Here is a 21,539-nt window from a genome sequence, read left to right as displayed (position 1 = left end):
AACCAAATTATTATTTTTTCAATCTTTTCTGGACATGGTGTCGGACTTGGTGCGTCTCGTCAGCGAAAATTGCGGTTTGTATCGGCCCGCAATCGGCGGTTAATGCGATAAACGCCCCATCAATCACGCAGGCCGTACAAAATCGTCTACAAAAGACAAACAAAAGATGCCGGCGATATCAGCGCTTCCCAGCCCTCGCATTTGCAGCAGGCGAATCCATCCGCGTACCCCGCGAGGGTTGGTGCGAGCGAATTCGACGTAGTCGCATGAAACGAACGGGACCCCCGGTCTGCGCCCGCGCAGTCCGTGGTATGAGGAAGTGAAGTCTGGTCTGTGCGGACCGCGCTGACGTGCTGTACAAATCGCGAACGGCGCGATAGCCTCGCGGGTAAACACTGAATACCGGCTTCGGAACTTGGACGGAACCGTGTGCTGTCGTAACGACTGGCATTGATATTTGCCGGTCTGCCGAACGCGCAGTGAGTGTTTATCAGTGATTGTTGTTGCTAAATCCGTGGATTTGCCCGACCCTCCCAAGGTAATAGCAGACGTTGTGTTTCTATGTTGACAGGTTGGATGTTTACCCGGCACCCTGCGATTGTTACCTAATACGAGGAGAGTAAACGGGGTTGGCGGTGCAATATTTGGGCTCGCGATAACAAATGCATGTAATCCAGACGCAGTATGTGCCTCTAACCTGTCCGAATTGTAATGTTTTAGTGCTTTCGTTTACAATTAGATATTATTTGGTTTTAATTGTTTGCTCTCCGTTTTTGGTGTCGCTTTACGCAAGTTAGTTGTTTATTTACGTTTTGTCGGGTGCTCGTAAACTGGGGATTTGCGTAAGTAATCCATTTAAACACTTTTTTAATGCAAATATTCTGCATCCGTTTTCCAATCTAATTACCAATTTGAAAGTAATAAATTTCAAAATCGTTTAAACCAAATCACTATGGTTCTGACATGATCACAGTTTTAAATTGGATTGTTTTTATGCATCCATTTGTTTATTATGCAATTTAAATTGCAGATTTTATTGAATGAAGGACTTAAGTTGGGATGTTTTGGTTACAATTCACTAATTACTCAGTCATTAGGTGAAGATGAAACTATTAACTAGGTGACGTCTTGGGGCATATGAATTTTGTCAGTTCCTAAATAATTCAATTAGCATAATCGAGATAAACTTAATATATAAACATTTATCTCTCAACCTTTTAAATACTATCAATAATAATAAAATTCCTAATAATCCTAATGTATTTCTATATTTAAAAAACTAAATTATCTTAATTGCGTCATGTTATTTCGTTGGTATTGCAAGTTATTACAATAACATGTATTGGTAGACTATTGATGTAAAATAAATAATAGATATTGTCCAGAAATGAAAATCTGTTCGGTATATCGTACTATATACACAAATAAGTAAATTCAAACCTTTGTTTACTAATAATATTATGTAGTTTGGATAATGGCCAAACTTTTTTTACTTGCGCATTCGCCATTCTACGTAGGTGTACGTCAGTGGCGTATCTTATAAGAGGTTATGTATCGGTACGTGAAACGTTTTGATATTAATCGGGTCACTTCTGATAACAATGATTATTAAATATCAAAAGGGTGACTAGATTGGTGATTAATACATTTTTTACTATGTTTATGCCAGTCTGCGTGTAAGTAGGCCTTCTTTATTTAGCTTACCTGCTATCCAATGGGAACAAATTTCAATTACTTAATGGTGAAATAAAATAAGTAATAAATAATTGCAATATTAAAGAAATTCCACAATTTAAGTAATCTCTTTTAATTTTTTAAAGTATTTTGTGGAGGATGTGAGGATAAATTTAAATTAAGAAAATATCTTCGAGTGGCGCAATTCTAACATTTTCGTTGAATGAAATAACGCATTAAAAATAGACTTCTGCTATTTAGGCGAAAACCCATTTTCGTTCCACAGGTATAACAGCATTAAATTCGTCTGTTATTTCGTTCTATTCGGGTATTGATTATTAGATTCATTTTTCGTATGTGGGTCAGTCGGAGGCATGTCGTGCGTAGAAAATTACACTAATTACACGTTACGGTTCTCGTTTTAACTTGCTAACGGAAGACGCGTATCGCTTTACTACATTTTATTTTGGAATTATGATCTATATAATGCAGAAATGTGGAATAGAGTGCTGTTTATTTAATGCTTTAACGCGTTTCGTATATTTAAAATTCTGGTATCCACTAATGTAATTCTAAATATACCTAACTAGTTCACGTGAATTGTATTTTTAGATTTTCACCTCCCTTAGGATATATTTATATCCGACTGTCGGATTTATTTTTTTTTAGCTTGTCACATTCCCATTTTGATGCGAAAACTATTTACGATTACTAAATAGGTGAAGGGGAAACAAATTCTTGTAGCTATTTTCCGAGCTATTCTCTATTTTAATAATGTAGGTTGGAACACATTTTTTAATCAGTATTTACTGTTGTAGGGATTCCAGTGAATTCACTTTGATTACTTTTTTTTACTTTTTTTAAAAAACTGAAGTGAAAGAGTCGCTTTTAGGCGACATTCATATAAATTATTTTCATATTGAGCAAATGGCTTTATTCATTAAAAAAAAACGACACTTTCATGTATAGTCTTTCCGATGTCAATTGAATAATAATAATAATGTAGAAAATTGTGGTAGAAATATATGTAAATCTCAGCTGTTGACATGTAGTTGACAAATTGCCCAGCAGTGCAGTGCAGCAATGCGGAATTTGGTGTGATTCAAGTAATTTTAATTTATTATAGGCACCTTCTATTCATCATTGTTATTACTATTGCAAAAGTGAGAAATAATACTATTACAACATGGCATTTTGCAGACCTTTTGAAACAGAACAAAACGAAATTTACCATCAATTTAATAAAATTGTTTGAGGACATAAATAATTAAAATATGTTGTTGCCCAAATGAACATATAATAGAAATTTTCTACACATTATATACAAATTATTATAATTTTTTTCCTTTAGCAGAAAGTTTTTTTAGGGATGCTTATGAAAGTCATTAAATTTTACTGCCAGGTGTTTTTTATATGTTCAACTGACTTCGGAAAGACTATACCAATGATTCATGTCTATTAGACATGATTTGTAATAAGTGTATAAAGTTAATGTCTTGTTAAAAATATGTTTAAGTACCTAGTATGATGATTGTCTCGTATAGCGTGGTCCTAAAATTTTGAGATGGACACTACACAAAAAATAAGGATAGCTCTACTTTTTTCCCTTAAAAGGGGATGATAGACATATTTTTAAAGTTATCTTAAAAGTTTTTGAAAATATGTCATTCATATTTGGATACTACTTTTGGTTAAAGCCTAAATCTGTGGTCAAGCCTTGTACCGCTCTATGCTTATCATACACAATGCTACTGACTGCCATAAAAACATGTACCATACACTCGACCAAGCAAAGCGTTAAACTCACACACGCACAGACGGCAATAAAATGCTCTCAGCAAAAACCCCCGATTGTTCACATGCACGCCATGGCGACAAGGCAGCCATAAGGGCGCTGCTAGATACGTATCGAATAAATTGATCGATGCGAGGTTTCAGGTCAGAGGCAGACATGTATGTCATGTACAATGATGCGGATAGTAGGTTTACTAAAATGTGTAGGAGTTGATTTTCAGTCGTATCAAATTTGAATAAAATTGCTTTGTAGATTCTTGAAATGTAACAAAAATAGTCACTTTTTTTAACAATTAAACGCCCGTTGTCTCACAAACTAAGCCTCCTGTGACTTTGTAAATAAAGCGAGTAGCAATATTTTGAAAATGTATTGACTGTATTGTGTGTATTTCATCAATCGGAATAGCATTTTGTCCGCAGTTGGCATGTCCAACACATCTCAATGGCAAGGGACATAATACTACCAAACCCTGTCGAAATAAATTTGTTCCGATTGAACGATTTTTGCTATTGACATATGCCGGAATAAAATCCGAAAACCAATTATTTTCAAGCCTTGGCATGTAGGATCGTCAATGGCGCAGGATAATAAAGGTTTTTAGTGGACGGTTTTAGTGTTTTTAAATGTTAAATCAATTCACCCGTGCACTTTTAATTCAATTAAAATTATGACGGAAGAAATGCCGAGTTGATTTTGCATTGAAATATAGGTAGGAAGCGTGATTTACGATTAGTGTAAACATAACAATACATAATAGTAATCATTAAAAGAATATTTTCTTATATTTGCTCGTAAAGGGTTTATTGTTTATTATTATGTATGTTTGTGTTTTTTTTCTTAACCTTGGAAAGTACCCATTTGATTTTCTTTTACGATCTTATATCTGGAAATTCAATTTGTACATCTGCTGGTTCCCTCCTTCCTCTCTACATAACTTATTCCTGTTAGGTGATTTAGTCGTGCATGAAAGGCAGAATATAGTATTCCTTTTAAGCTGTCTAAACTTGTGGAAGGGTGGCTCCACTGTATTCACCGTCTTACCACTTCACCCTTGGACGCTTTTGGAAGTAGATCCGGCTTAAAAAGATTTGATTATCTTTCTGTTTATGAACGCCGTTTTATTATTAAAGGACTTTTTTGTGTAGTTGGTTTCCTTACGGATCCAATTTTCCATACTTAAATAAATTGGATGTTGGAGGAAATCCTAAACTTATTTTGCATTAAAATATTATTACTTTTGATATCACAACATTTAACGACCTACCCAGTATTCAACTGTAAAAATTGCAGAAGATTTAGTTTTCTTTAAACGAATATTATATTTTTTTCCTTCAATGCTTCAAAATGTTCAAATATACACCAGAGTCCTCCAACACAGTAACTTAAAATATAAGGAATAATACTCTTCTAAAATTAAAAAAAAAACTCTTTTCCATGATAATTCGAAGATTTCCTGTAGGGATCAGTGTTAAAAATTATATAAAACCTCGTTACAAAACGCTAAAAGCCAGTACTGGATTCATGTACGGACCCATAAACTTAGTTTGAAACTGATTCAGGCAGCAGAGCTTTAGTAAAGGCTTTTCAGACGCATTTCACCGATTTACTTACGTACCATTAATTATTATCAGCTCACAGAACGATGATATACGGCTGAATGTAGAAAGGTTTCGCTTATTTGAATCTGAAAGCACGTTTTCAGATGAAACGTTTTGATATTCGTTGTTCATTCAATTCCAGATTCATTCATATGTCTTCTGGACACCGTTCACGTGATCTATTGAATCAAATCTGAGGATATATGGATCTGATTCTGGTTGAATATATCTTATAGGATTCTATAGGTTTAAATATACGACAACGCGTACAGTCGTATAGGTACGCATTATACATCATACGCCATTGGAGCTGTGCATTGCAATGTCGCCAAGGATTCATTGCGTTTTAATATACCAAGTGATGAATAATGGTACTTTACAAAGTGTTCTATACAAAAAGTTAAATAAGGGTTAAGATTGTGTTAAATAATAAAGTAGTCGTACAAACTTAAGATACATTGAAGGCACTGTTGTCCAAATTTAAAACATTGAAAGCTGGTGAAGAAACTAAGGGTAACCATATACTTAGTACTTATAAGTATAGCTGTCATAATTGTCCGCGCACCAAAGGCGTGTGGGATTATCAACACAAAATAAAGTAAACAATGATTATAAGATTTATGTCATTGTATCATTGTGAAACACGTAAATTGTTTTTCACATCGTTGCCATCGGTTCCACAATCTAGATGGGGTCCGTTATAGATCGCATCATCAGGTATGTTTCTACCCTGAAGAGAACGGCCTTTCGACATCTACTGATGTAATATTTGCATAATTAAATATACTTCCAAGCTGGTAATAAATTCGTGAAGAAATTGAAAAATAGCACTGACTCTAATTTTAAAGTTTTTCTTATTGTGCCAAATATACCCTAGTCCCTAGTCCCTAGTTATAGGGTATTTATAGTTTTTAAAATAATTAGAAATACGGAAGACAATTCGATACAATCATTTCGACAAGTTTCGTTTGATTTGCAATTGTATTTCAAAGAAAAAAGTTCGCTGTTTGTATCACAAAATCAAATGGGGTTTTAAATATAGTGTGATCATTAGAAGTTGTTAAAATCCAGTGTAGTAGAAACTTGCCCCTTTCAATCCTCCAGAAAATTCAAGCTAATAGCTAATGCTATTTTGAGCAGTTTGAGTTACTTTTTAATTATTTAAGAATTATTCCAATAAAACAAGAAAAACGAAAGGAGCAATTTTGCTATTTATTGACTTTATTTTATGAATATTTATATTTATGTATCATTTTATATCGGACTTTATCAAAGGAAAAGAACATTATTTTCAACACACTGTATATGTCCTGGATAACTGACACTTAGAAAGGCGGTTGAAGAAGTTTCCAAGCTAACAAAATTATTACTTCAAATGAAACTGTCCAGATCTCGTTTGTCGATATATTTCCCCTTTATTCCTAAAAGTTTCTGAAAGGGAGATCAGCGCTTCCATAGGAAAAATCCCATCTCCTCGGGGACCACCTGGCAACCGAGGGAATAGGGCGCATCCGCTAGGGGGTTTCAGGCAATAAAACGTGGCAAACTGGGCGTTCTCATAATGAAAGCGAATATGGAAATGGCACGATAATCTCGATCCTCGATCTCTGGGTAATTGTCGAGGTAGGGGGTGCAAAATAAGGCTGGGATGGTTATAAATTAATTCGTCGCCCTTACAGCATCTGTCGAAAACAAGGGGCAGAGTCTCGTTGAAAAACGCGGAGAGGCAGTAATTTGGTTCCCCTAGAAAAGCACTACGTATCTGTAAATAATTCGTTTACATTTAGGTATTTCAACGTGGAAAAAATTCTGGTTAGGAATAAACTAGTTGCCAAATATTTGTTAAATGTCAATGTCTTGTTAAAGTCAACAGTATCGAGGTTCATGATCAAACATATTTATATTCACTTTTTTGTTTTATTTATAGATATTGGTGTTACTCTCCTTGATTTTTATGATGCGAGAACGAATAAGACAATGCTTCCGGGTATAGTTTTAAAAGTAAAAGGCAGTATAAACATTAACCAGTAAAATATTTGTTTTTGAAGCGGTGCAATAAAAGCATTGCGATTGCTATTTTTATTGCACTGGTTTTAGAGACTTCTATCGTGAACACAGGGTGTTTCTTAAGCCCATATCATAACTTCAGTGCTGTGTTCCGTGAATTAATTTAGGAAAAAGTTTTAATGAACCAGGGTTTTATAGTCACTGATTTTCGAGATACAGGGTATTGAAATTTGAAAAAAAATCACGTTTTTCAAGTATCTCTGAAGATGTCTTGGACACTAATTGAAGGCCAGCATTGGCGGAGCCATTGTCACCAAAAACCTTAATATTCTACGCTACTGAGATTTTTTTAGTAAATTTTTTAGAATTTCAGTCAATTTAATACATTTATAACAACGTAAAATATTATCATCTAATTTATTATTAAATAAATAGGTCGTGCAGTCTTTTTGGAATTCAGTATTTCAAATTAATATTCTTAAATACTTTTTTATTTACTGAATGTCCTGTCTTTTTACTGCTGTTAGAAAAAACTGTTTCCTTGTCCGACATATTTTCAATCCTGCTGTTTTACAACTGGTTTTGTTCTGGACCTAGAATTCATTTGAATAAATCATATGATTCGACCTTCTATTCTTAAGAGTCTTAAAAAAGTAAATAACGCCGTGACGTAATAATAAACTATTAAATAATGGAAATGCTGTATTTAATAAAGGTTGTGGTCGCCTTGGTTCAATTCGTATAAAATACTTTTTTCTTCAGTGATTCATTGATTTTTCAGCGAATGCACTTTATAAAGGCACCCGTACACGTAGAGATAAAGCTGCACCGGTGCAGTCTTACCTTATACAGTACTGCATTTATCAGCATCGAACTGTTGTGCTTGAGTCGCACGGAACTCTATGCTGTCTACAGGGTCGGAAAGTCCCCATAGTTCATCGGCCGTTACGTGAGAGCGATAAAGAAAGTTATAGAAATCCGTGCGATAGAGAAAGATGGCTATAATAAAGACGTTTAATAGTCACCGCCCATTTCGCCCTTCCACAAATAAGATCCACTTCTTATTTTATGTTCATTTCGTGCGCATCATTGGAGGTTTAATTTTATCGCTATTGCGTTCATACACAAACCTAATTCAATTGTTTAAGTGCGGTTCAAAATATTCAAATACTGTTTAAAATTTTCTCGTTTATAATGATTAAATCTGAGATTATCAGATTACGTTTTTAGTAGCGATTTGTCTGTCGTCGAGTTGTTGCGAATGCAGAATGCTATCAAGCGTTGTAGAGGATGCCGCCACTTTGAACGTGATTTATCGACAATTGAGGTCCGTTCTCCCTTTAGCAAGTTTCATATAAATTAGTTTCCACTATTTATGCATTGACATGGAAATATTGAACACGTAACTGTTTATTAATAGCTTAATGTGCAGCCAATCAGTTCAAGTTTAATGTCAATATTATGATTTAATATCTTCTAGTGCGGGATTGTTTGTTTTTGTTGAGAAAAACATAAAATACGAGACTGAGTGCGTGAATTAACATGCCAGGCATTTGCATGTGAAATTGCATCGCATTCTGGTATTTAATGGGCTTGAAAAAGCGTGCGATGGCATTCTTAATTCAGTTAACGGTTATTAGATTATGAATTTTAATAAAAAAATGGCTGCGTGTAGTATAACCTGGCCTGCTGTAGTGTAATTTTACTAATTTTATTAACTTAAAAAGATGGTAATTTATTTTAAAAGAAGAATGCGCGGAATCTTTGGGAAATAATTTTTTTTATATGAGAAAATTTTTAACTCGACGTTTCTATTAATTTTAGTTTTTATAAATTTATTTATCGATTACATAACATGTACAATTGTACATATGTATTTCCTTTTAGCATTTGCTAATATCAATTTACAGGGAAAACTATGTTACGATAATATTTATTGGTTTCGGTGAAACAATTTTATCAGTTAATCTAAGCAAATATTGACATGTCGATATATTAAAATTTTGTCCAACACTAAATGTAAAATTTGTCGAAATAGGTACCTAATTGGACCCAAAATATAATTTCAACTTGAAGAAAGGTGGGTATTTTTTAATAATTAATTTTAGCTACTATTACATAGTTTAAAAATAAATGGAAGTCAATCAGTTTATTGCAAATGAAATTGACATTGAATATCGAATTCACCTATTTATAAGCAGATATAGTATTAAATATACAAATCTGTAAGACTTCTGCTGCAAGAGTCAATGATCTAATCAGTGAGGGTTTTTTTTTGAATATATTTTGGACAAAAAAATTGAATCATTAAAAATAAGTTTATTTTCAGTTTTAATTTATATTTTTAATAAGATTATGCTTTTAAATTTAAATTTATATCTACAGATTAGATAAAAGATGGCTTGGGATTATATAAAAAAATAAATAATGGGGATTTTGACCATTATTATTAAAGAAATCGACAAAATATAAACAGAATTTCTGTATAAATATCCAGACGATACAAACACATAATTATAGCAGCCATTTCAATGCTAAATTACATTTATAAAAAATTACGCTTAGTAGATTTCCAGATTATAAACATTTAAAAATATAAGTAAATTAATTATCATGATAATATGAAAACTATATCACTTTGAGTACATTAAATTAAATTTATCTTGGTTGTGTTAGTAAATGAGGATAACTACAAATTTGTTATTAGTACAAGTCAAACTCAACGACATTTATCCTAAAATTTGAATATAATATTAATCAAATACCAAAAAGTTTGCCACTTTTTTTAGGAAAAAATCGTGAGAATTTTTTACAATGAACAACAACTTTTAGAGAATTCATATGTATTCCAAAATTGCGTTTGAACGATAGATCCTTTAAAAAATAAATGATAAATTTTTATAATAAGGGAACCTAGATATTTCTGTGTTCATTAATCGTTTCTGAGAACAATCGGAAATATTTATGGTCCAACAAACTATCTTAACATATGTATCTTTTCAAATTTATCTTATTATCGATAACGCATTGTTTGTGTTAATAAAGTGTATATTCGATAGGACTTTTCTGATCGTAGTTACATTTATATTTCTTTTATTTCATCTATTTTGTTGCAATGAATCGTGATTGGTGATTAATGACAGTACTAAATATACAGGGTGTTTAAATTACGTAGACAAGGTACGATCAGAGATTCGTTATACTTAACATAATGTACTCATACAACTAAGAAATTTTCAGCTTGTACCATTTTAAAGTTTTACGAAGAAATATTGTTTCGAGATGCTACCTTGAGATAATTTAGTAGGCCTTGAATTTTGTGTACTTACTGGAATCTCGAAAACCATACATAAGAAATGAAAAAAACGGTTAGTGTCGTTCACAGGAACTTACATTTTTATTTTCAAGAATTTGTTTTAACATTATGTGGTTATTTGGTTTAACATTATGTTACAAGTTGTCGACTAGAGTCGGTTGAAAAGTTGCTTCTTCTACATTACAATTTACAAACTTAGATGGAAGTAATTTAACAAACGACGAACGGCTTTTTCTCCTCATTAGAATGTAACTTGGTCGTGAAAGGCCTCAATTATTTTCGAATAAACGTTCGTAATTTGCGACGGATCAGTTTTAGTTCCGTTGAAACAAAATTACTCTTTGTACTGAAGAATACTCCGCACTGTTACTAATTCCATGTGAAAGGGCAACGTTGTAATCGGTGAATCAATTTTCTTGTCCTCTTGCGAGGCTTATCATCCAATATGTCTGTCATTCTGAGGGTTTAATAATATAATTTGAGTGGATCAAACGTAGATTATTTTATTTATTCAACTAAAAATGATATCGTTCATCAGGATCCATCTAAGCTTCTTAAGTCGTGAATTGGTGCTGTCTTTGTCAATTTTACTTTTATTTTATGTATGAATATTGTCATTAATCCAACTTTGGATCCACATCGTTATAAATATACAGTGTGTTGTGCTTAGGGACTAGCCAACCCTCCAAACTTTTTTATTTATTTACCTATTTAGATGGAGTACTTTTTGGTATATAGATATAAAAAAACATAGTTTTAAATGCTATGCAAAAATTAATGATGTACCTGAATGGGACGAATTGTATTATCATCCAGTTTCACAAAGTTTTACATGTTTTAGAACTGGTGTAATATACTTCGTAATCTCTCCTAATTCTGTAAAGTTAGTCGGTCACTTCTCCGTCACGAATCAGCACGATGCGGCACGACGCGGCACGATGCGGCACGACGCGGCACGATGCGGCACGACGCGGCATGGCGCGGCATCGCGAAGCAGAGCTCCACGCGTTCAAAATACTAAAATGGTTCACGTTAGACCATGCCGTCTGGTGCCATGACGTGCCGCATACGAAAATACGAAATTAATCACGTACTAACATTACCTTCTCTTTCAGGCCGCACCCTCGTGCTCGTCACTACCCAGTGCAGTGCCGTTTCATCTCAGTGCTCTAACACTACGATGTTAACCACCTGAACCGTCGTCGCGTGCGCGTAACACCGCGTCAGCCGTCCACGATGCTGTCGTACATGCTTCCGGTGGACGAAAAGCCGCCCCCGGGTCCCGGCAAGACCCACCTGCAGCTGACGTTGGGCTCGGAGCCCATCGCCAACGGTAGGACTTCCACGCCGATCAGCAAGGACACGAGCATCAGCAGCTTCGCCAGCGACGCCACCACGGCGACGGCCAGCCACAGCTCCATGACGACGCCCACCAGCACCAGCGAGAAGGGGAAGCCCAAGCTGATCATCAACGGCGGCAAGCACCAAACTCTTAAAAGGTAAGCTAGTTTTTTTCAACAGAACGCTGTTCTCTGCATTAGTGCCTAAAACGACGCATTACACAGCCCCACAAAAAAAGGATCGGATCTGGTATTCAGACCCATGTATTTCCATGTATTTTTTTCCTCTGAATCCGAATCTGCCTTCAGATTTGGCCCAACAGGTCTGAGTTTTCGGGAAAATTTAAAAAACAGGTCAAAATTCACAAAAAACGTCATTTACGATCAACGAAAGTTATAAAAAGTCAAATTATTCTACCAGCTCACTAGACGTATGATTTTTCATTCGTTTAATTCCAATCTATCATCATAGAGTCAGACAAGCTGATTCAATTTCATTCAAAAACAGAAAATAGATCAAAATGCTTTAAAACGCCATATTCATGGCATAATTCTTGTTGCAGAGTTCTGGAAGCAACTTTTTATCCACCCACCCATTTATGAATTCATACATCTTTCTATCCAGTGGTTCATGCATGAATACGCATATTTATTCATTTACCTGTACCACCTATAAAACCGACCCATCCACCCATCTATCCATCTACTTTTTGTACTGAGAGATGAGATAACAGCCTATAGAAGATTGAGAATGCAATAAAACATGTAGAATACTCTACTTTCTAAACAAAAGAAAACGATATCTGACAAAAGGACAGTCAAAATGTCTTGTCATCGTATTTTTCGATATCAAATGCTGTAATTTTGTCCTAATTTGACCGACCTTGTATCCCTTTGCATAACCGAGATCCTCGTGGTGCCGATTGAAAAAAGGCACCCGGTTTACTAAGTGACGAAAAGTCATTAGTTCCAGTTCACGAGAGACTGTAGAAGTAACAGGAAAAATAGAGCAGTGAATAAATATAGTCATGTCATCGCACTATTAGAATTTCCAGCCGATTATTTTCAGTGATTTAAAAGTAAATACGGAACTTTTAACATCCTTTTTAATATGAGCTTACCTGCAAAGCAAAATACAGAAATGTGGACTAGACTGGTCCAAAAAATCGACTATTGTTTTTGAAAGATACATCGAGAATATCATTTGGAATGACAAAAAAAAATATCGTGGGACTTTGAGCCCTTAATATTAGTTTTAAAAGATCTATCATCGCTAGTTTCGATTTTTTATTCCTTGCCCTATTTTTGCGTCAAAACTGCCACAAACCATCGAGGTAAAAAATTTATCTACATATATTTTTGAAGGAAATTGAACGCCCTACAAAAAATTTCTTTGAAAATTTTCGGCAGACGAGCCGTTTCAAGCCTTGAAAATTGATATGTTTTACAGATTTTCAAAGGAAATTTAATGCTCTACAAAAAAGGTCTCTTAACATTTTTGCATAAATTTACTCCTTCAATTCACGATTGAAGTTGAAGTAAAAATATTTTTGTTTTTTTTCGTTTTGGACCCAATTTTTTTCACTCAATGGAACAAATTGATATTATACATCATCGACAATTATTATTCTATCAATATAATCACCAAAAATATCCAAAATTCATAATATATTCAAATTTATTCTCGCTCAATAGCTATTATTTCTACAAGAACGTAGTTTTTCTGTTTCAAAATAATTTTAAAAATAACTATCATGTAGTTTTACTACTGAAGATTATTTATTTATAATATTGTACTAATATTGTATTAATATATACGAATTCGCGTATATCAACTTTCCTCCCTTACCCCTCTATTTGTTTCGCTTTTCCTGAACTTATTAACGCTATGACGAGTGAAAATACTTCCCCTTCTCCTTAACAATCGCAACGTCTGTTACAAATGCCGACTAATTGAAAGTGACCTCGATTATTTTTATGAGCCATAATCTGATTTTTCTTTCATATAAATGTATACAAAAAAACAAAAATTTAATTTTTACTTCAACTTCAATCGTGAATTGAAGGAGTAAATTTATGCAAAAATGTTAAGAGACCTTTTTTGTAGAGCATTAAATTTCCTTTGAAAATCTGTATTGTTCTTTTCAGATATTAATTTGTTCGTTATTTACAAAATTCCAAAGTTAAAAAGTCAAATCGAAAAAACATCAATTTTCAAGACTTGATTACATTGAAACGGCTCGTCTGCTGAAAATTTTCAATCAGACCTTTTTTGTAGGGCATTCAATTTGCTTCAAAAATATATGTAGATATTTTTTTTTACCTCGATGGTTTGACAAATTTGACGCAAAAATGGGATCAGGAATAAAAAATCGAAACTAGCGATGATAGACCTCTTAAAACTAATATTAAGGGCTCAAACTCCCACGATATTTTTTTTTCGTCATTCTGAATGATATTCTCGATATATTTAAAAAAAAATAAAAATCTATTTTGAAATTTTGCAACGGTTGTTCATCGTTATCCGTTTTACTTGAAAATTGAATTTTAAACTCTTCCTCTCTGTAGGTACCTTTTCTGAGATTATCACTTTTACATAACTGACTTTTTAATTGTGGTATATTTCATTTTTCTCTAAATTTCGATAAAGTATCTTAAAAATAAGATTAGTTATTTTATTTTCTCGCCTTCGGTGTTCACTAAGCCTTCCAAATAAGCGCTATTAATTTCAGACAGTTAAGCTCCGGTAAGCAAAGCGACCTCTCCAGCGAGTTGGATAAAAATCATCCTCGATACAACGGCGATGGCAGTGATCATCAAAAGTGTGAACACTGCACTTGCACTCGCTGCAGTACCGGGGTACCACCTCTAAAGCACATAAATGTTTATGGAACCATTTCACGGTTGCACAGTTCTAGCCACGAACTATGAAACGGATATGGGTGTTAAATGGGAGGAAATCGATTTGGCGGAGTTAATAGAGGTTAGGTGAGGTGCGCTACGCGTTCGGGAGAAATTAATAAGCGTTCCGAAACGCAGAGCATGAAAATGGAAGTGTACAGGGTGAACATTAAATGCCTACATTTATTTTAAACAGCGGCACAGAATGTGTAGAATATATACTTAATAGTTTTTTTTTGTGAAAGAATTAAGAATATGGAAGTCGAGTTGTGAATAAATCTGACTGATTTTTTTACTATAAAACTTGTTGGGAACCGCTGACCTTGCTCTGATACAACTACTATTACTATTACTACTAACTGAAATATGAAAGTATTTGCTTTGACGGCTGAAGTAATATTAAAAGCTGATTTAAAAAAATATGTATGTAAATTCGACTTAAAGAGCCACAAGTATAACCATAACTAGGAAAAATTCCTTCTCCATCGCGGCACTTGTACACCCCCCTTTCATCACTCAACCATCCTATTACTACACGAGTGGCTTGGTGGCAAAGTCTCGTACAATTTTTTATGTATGATAGCATGGTCTTGAGTTACAGAGATTTATTGCTCTATTCTCATTACCATTTTATCGGGGGCCACACGCAGGTGGAAGATGTTGAGCAACTCAGGTCTCTGGTAGGCTGCCACAGCCACGTCCTGAGCCTGCCTTGGGTCACCCATCCAAGTTCCAGCCTGCGTCCGTGATGCTTACCTCGGCCGATCGAAATCCATCGGCCAAGACACCCGGCTAGGCGGTGCCCAAGTTTGAGGTATATAATAACAATAAGTGACAATAATTTTTTTTCAAGATAGCTTAAAAGGGGAACAGCTAGGAAAAAAATTTCTTATAAAAGTTGTAGAGCATAAAATTCTACATAAAAATGGTCTATTGGCTTTTTCTTGTACTATCAAAATTAACAGGGTTAGGGGAGCTACAAGTTAAGAAAAAAAAAATCATAACAAGCAGAAAAATGAATGAATTTTATAATTCTTTTTTTCAATCTAATACTGTAAAAAATGTAAACTTTCTTGTCAGAGAAATAGATAATTATGTTTTTTTTTTACATAAAGGTCATATGATATTTTTCAAACAATTTGTGTTACTTGCTGTGTCTATTTTGAGAATGTGACAAGTCGATTATAATAAAATTAGGGACAATGGTACCAGCGAAAACATTAACTCCTACTAAAATGTGGCGCTTGACCTTGAAAGCGCACATTTCGTAATTTGGAATTTTCGCCAGCGTATCCTGCCACATGTTTAATCGTTTAACATGTTTCATATCATGACTAAATATTCTAATCGTGTATATAAATATTTAATTTTATTTTTAAACCACAAATCTTGTTTCGTGATGCAGTTCAATAATATAAAACGACGTGTTGTTGGATTTATTGAAAAGTCGTTGCATGCCTGTTTATCAAACAAATCATAAAACTGCATTCTTTTCTTTTTTTTTAGAAAAATGTTGTGAACTACGAACATCTCCAAGCTGTAATGGGACCAAATTTTGAACAGTTTGCTTGAATATTATTTTCATTTCTCATTTCATTGTTTATACTTATTTAGTTAGATATAACGGTAATTTCTTTCTTGTCTGTGTCCACAGAAAAAAAAGAAACTACTGTTGTATCAAATTAAATAAGTATAAACTGGGGTGGTACAATGTTTCTGATGATAAGAGATAAAAAAAATTATTTTCATTTTTTCCAAAAAGTATTTCATATGGTTTCTGTTAATACCGCAATTCACCATTTTGTATTCTGATAATTTCTTGGTTTAGAATGTCTCAGAAAAGTCAAAATTTACCTGCCAGTGTAGTTCTATGGTATAAATAGCTAATTAATTCGTATAAGTCAAAAGTAAGACAAGAATTGTACCAAAACAAAATTCATGTGTTCCAAATTCTTGTAGTTTTTTTTCTGATCATGTAATCCATGTTAATGCCTGTTAATAGAAAGATGAAGCCTGTGCCAATTATGTAGGTCTCTCTCCATAAGACTTCATCAAATTTTGATAATCAGTAATGATAAAGAAACTATAACTATTTGCGATTGAACTTTGTTTTTGAAGTAAAAACGATTACCTGACTCGACGGTACTGTTTGACCTAAGAAATAATAACAGTGCAATTGTATTGCAAATTCTAAACACATACTTGTGGAAAACAACCACTTATCACGTAGAAAAACAGTTAGAGAATGTGTATCTGCTTCCAAGAAGCAATAATATGAAAAGTATCTACCTACAGTACCTGTTACTTTTTATAGTTACCTAATGATAAATCAACACAGATTCAATCAGTACTACAATTAGTTGAAGTTACTACAATTAGTTGGAGTTACAAAAATGTAAAAGGAATGCCATACTGTAGTTTTCATTACTATCAGAAGAATAATGTTTGAAGCAATATTTGATAGTGGTATCAAAATCTCTGTACTAAATTGTCATTTGTTAGATGTAACCACTTGATTTTGTTGATAGGATCATTAGGCATAATGTAATCAAACTAATTCATCAGTTTATTACGATTAGATTAGGTCGTTAAACATAGCTTCGATATTTTAAACTAGGGAATTGGGAAAATATTTCGCAAGCACTAAACAATGCAGTAAATTATTATTTGAGGAAAAATTGATTTATTAGAGCCATTAATATTGCCAAATATTTACATATATCGGTAATGTTTGCTTTTGTTTGCTGGTTTAAAGGAAATATTTAAGTACTGTTGCTCAGTATTGACGTGATATTTGCGCGGATAATTTTCTACACCAGAATTACACGTTAATTTAAACACATTTACATGAATTAAAAAACGTGAAGGACCCGAGACCGAACGCTGAGGAACACCTTATCTTGCCAGGACTCTATTGTTATATCTGCCAGTATATTAACATATGCACTTTTATAAGGCTGCCCTTGACTCGAATATCAACTCACCGTAGATGCAGCGTCATATCTTCAGTACCTCCATAAATTGATAATGAATATTCGTTTTGAACTTAATAATTTTACTTTAAGCTCTCTTACTTCCTTAACCTGTGAATGATATATGAAATGTGCTACAATTAACGTGATGGTTCAGTTTATTGTCCAATCCGTACCAAGATTGAGACCTATGTTCTGCCAACAAAGCATCTTCCGCCTCATTATTCAACATGGCAACGATTCCGCCTCCCTTTTTTTTAAGCAAACCGCTCGTTTATTTAGCCTTTCCGCCTCATTTCATTCGAAGCTCAGGTTCCGTTTCGCAGTTTTTAGTGTGGTTACGGCTATAATAATAAATCCGTCTGTAGTCGTTCGGCGAATGCTCGCCCATATTTTAATATGCTGTAAAATCATCGGTTGCGCGATACAGTAAATTCGCCTCGTTGCTGGAATGATAATAATTTACATCGTGTCGAGGGGAACGCTATGTTTATATTGTGGTCGTGACTGTTCATAACTGGTAACGATGAGGAGCAAATGGGGTGCCGAAGATGAGGCCCCAAGGTACGGATAACTCTCTCTAATAAAGACGCTGTTGCAGATTGGAGAGAAAATTTGCTCTGCTTCATATTTGGTTTTTTGTTTGTCGGCGGATTATATTAATTGCGAATTAAAAAGCGAGTTTTGGTTAGCTACGAATTAAATGGAGAAATAGTGGATATAAGGATAACTTTTATATATAATTTTATTGTTTGTTATTAATAGATTTTAATAGGTTTTTTGTAGTTTCACTAAGCATGTAATAATAATAGAGTTACTGACTATTGAAACTGATCCAGGACTGCTGGTGGACAGGTTTAGCTCACCTGTGTACTCACCTGTACCAACAAGAATTGACGGCATAGTTTCTAAAGTTATTGTTATATGTGGTAGTATTGAATTATAAGTAATTCATACTGGGTCAAATGACCACTTGAAAATTTCCAATGTGAATTTACATTGACCGACTTGGCTCAACTAATAAGATTAATCACGCGATCACGCGGCACCTGTGTAGAGGATTTGTTTTATTGGTTCACTAGACATGTTTAGATTCATTTGCGGGGTAATAATACAACATAGAAAATATGAACGTTTTTTGCTTCTCCTTTGAAAAATTTACATTTTTACTGTTTCTTATCCTTTTCTTGCACCATTACATATCCCGGATTGAAATATTTAAAATTTCTGCACCAGTTTTCAAAAGGTCACTATTGCGTTCCCGCTTACTCTTGTCGTTTATTTTTTTGTACATAACTCTTGATATATCTTCTAACATTTATTTTTTTACTAACAGGAAACGGTGACTCGTTATTACAAAATTAATTTCCGTTGTTATTCTGAAACAGGTACTTTGTACTTAACCGTTTTATATAACCGTACGCACTTTAGAGTCTCGGGACTACCGCACAACGGGGTATTTTATGGCCCGTACTAAAAATATCGAATACATAATTCTGTCCAGAAATAAGTGACATACTTGCGTTTGCTCCGCAAGAAAATTGTATCCATCCGGAATATTCATCCGCCAACGAAACAGTTCGTGTTTATTGCGTTTATGTGAATGACATATCGATTCTATGGACGATCTGCATCAATATTAATTTCGGCCTTTGAAATAAAGAGAAAATGTCTGCTTCATCTTGAAGAAAAGTTGCTTGTTTCGTTCTAGACCTTTTCCATGATATTCCCGTTTTTTAAATCGCTTAAAATTAATAAATTATGCCCTGGCGAAATGTTTATATATCCTTTTTTTCATAATTTCAGTTTATGGGTACACATATCAAAAGTTATGACACTGGTATGCGAAATGGAAGACAAAAGTTTGTAAATAGTGTCAGGAAAAGTTGTGTGTGCACCAATTTCGTGCTATAAATAAGCGAAAAAGCATCTGTTATCGTTATCACCCTACTAACTTGTATTTACGGAATACTTTATTGGCCATTATTTTGATTCATTGTACACAAAAAATTTACAAAGCACATATAAATCTGCTTGAGTTTGTGAATCGACCAAAAAAGTTTCCATCAAAGAAAAATGATGAATTTGGGACATTTGTTTGAAATTGAATATTTGTTTTGAATTTGAATATAATTACAGTCCTTTTTTAAATCCTTGTCATTGCTTGAAAAAAATTGTGTGATGTTGGTCATTGAGATAATTTTTTTGAAGGAATAAACTAACATTGACGCAAAGTGGTTCAGCGAATTCGTTTGTTAGTTCCAATGTGGCTGCAGCCAATATAAACCAAGATAGCACTGTTATCAAAAGCCAAAGCACGGAACCAATTTTTTTGCTTCTATTATATTTGCGTGAGACTAATTGATGGACTTTACGCTTCATTTAGCACGACTATTAATAAAGACACCGTTTAGATTCATTAGGCATGATGAATTTTTGGCCCACACTTGATGGTAGATTGCGATGGAGATTGAGACTTTTATTAACTTCATACGCGGGCAGAGCACCGAGAATGACTTAAAGAATGTTACGTTGTAACTGTAAATAGACCATTTTGTTTGTGAAAGAAACCTACTAATTTTTTTACTCAGTTAGCTTATATTATATGCTATACTAAAAGCTTTTCGTTCATTTACTATATATTATGTGGGTACAGTAATATGTAGAATATCTTGTTCCTGCAATATCAGCTGTTGGTAATCTATATCTATATCTATACTTCTATACTTAATATTATAAAGAGGAAAGATTTGTATTTTTGTATGCATGTATGTTTGTTACGAATAAACTCAAAAACTACTGGACGGATTTCGATAATTCTTTCACCATTAGAATGCTACATTATCCCTGAGTAACATAGGCTATATTTTTTATATCCCAACATGTTTAAAATAAATGTACCCGCTAGTACCCTAATAAAAATAGCAATTAAGAAAAACAATGTATGAAGAATACATATATACGTTAAATTGAAGAATAATGTCTATTTCTAATTCCTTGTTGGTGCGCCACTGACTGGCTACAGAAAAAAGGATGAAGTAACACAAAATAATAAAACTACTAGTAATAAAATCGCAATTCGTATGAAATAACAGTTTCTGACAGTAAAAAAATCTAGTGGGTTCTTTTCGGTCGTAAATAATAATAGCCTTTCGTCTTTTACTTCCGCTTCATAATTAGAGCATCACTGATTGATCAGTGACAAACATATTTTTACACGAATACTAGTAGTAATATGACTCTCATAGGGTAAGGGTGTTCGTACACTAATGTTCTTTCCCGTACTTTTTCGATTTTAAATGAAACTTTCTTGAAATGCACATCGTTTGTTTAAGAAATATAATAGAATTCCTATTAAAAATGGTGTGCCATTGTTTACATTTTGACGAAGGAATTATGAATATTTCTTAGTAAGCAGAGATACCCGTGGAAACATAAAAAATTGAAGATCCTGCACAGCTTATCACATCGCACTAGAATGTGTCCTTTCTCTTACAGCCGTATTCAGAGTTCATGTTCTTTTGTGAATTTACTTACCATGACAATGAAATGAATGAATTGTTCTGCGTAACAAAAACAGCATTTAGCTAACGCGGCCAAGCGAAAAGTCTCCGGTTCTCTGGACATAATTGATGGTCTCATTTGAAATTATTATTGTTATTGTTGTTTATATTAGACGTATTCCGAACAAAACTAATATAAAAAATCTTATATGAGTATGTATATTTTTATACGATATGCAAGCAGAATCAAATTTGACTATTATTACAAAAGTTTGCAGTTCTATAAGTTTATAGTAAAACTGAATTTAACAATCCACCATTTATTTGTAATAGTTCTTTAAACTGACGAAAACTATGACAACAGAAACATCTTGAAGCTTGAAGATTCTAGTTTTGAAATCTAATCAATTAGATAAGATAATAAGATGAAACA

The 21,539-nt window shown here is 33.6% G+C and overlaps 1 protein-coding gene across 3 annotated transcripts in view; it reads left to right on the top strand.

Annotated features, from left to right (window-relative positions):
* The first annotated feature begins 360 nt into the window (after positions 1-360).
* Positions 361-21,539, top strand: part of LOC108905594 — a 144,903-nt gene continuing 123,724 nt past the window's right edge. The window contains exons 1-2 of one of the 3 annotated variants that reach the window (XM_018708538.2): positions 361-538; positions 11,506-11,889. In XM_018708538.2, the coding sequence (XP_018564054.1) occupies positions 11,627-11,889 (263 nt within the window). In that variant the 5' untranslated portion in view covers positions 361-538; positions 11,506-11,626. Of the gene's footprint in view, positions 539-709; positions 843-11,505; positions 11,890-21,539 lie in introns of those variants that run through there. The other 2 variants (XM_018708539.2, XM_018708540.1) reach the window with 2 other exon arrangements.

The sequence above is a fragment of the Anoplophora glabripennis genome, unplaced genomic scaffold, assembly GCF_000390285.2.
Source record: "Anoplophora glabripennis isolate ALB-LARVAE unplaced genomic scaffold, Agla_2.0 scaffold53, whole genome shotgun sequence".
NCBI lineage: Eukaryota > Metazoa > Arthropoda > Insecta > Coleoptera > Cerambycidae > Anoplophora > Anoplophora glabripennis.
The sequence above is the reverse complement of the archived record's forward strand: the minus strand, read 5'-3'. Positions and strand labels throughout refer to the sequence as shown.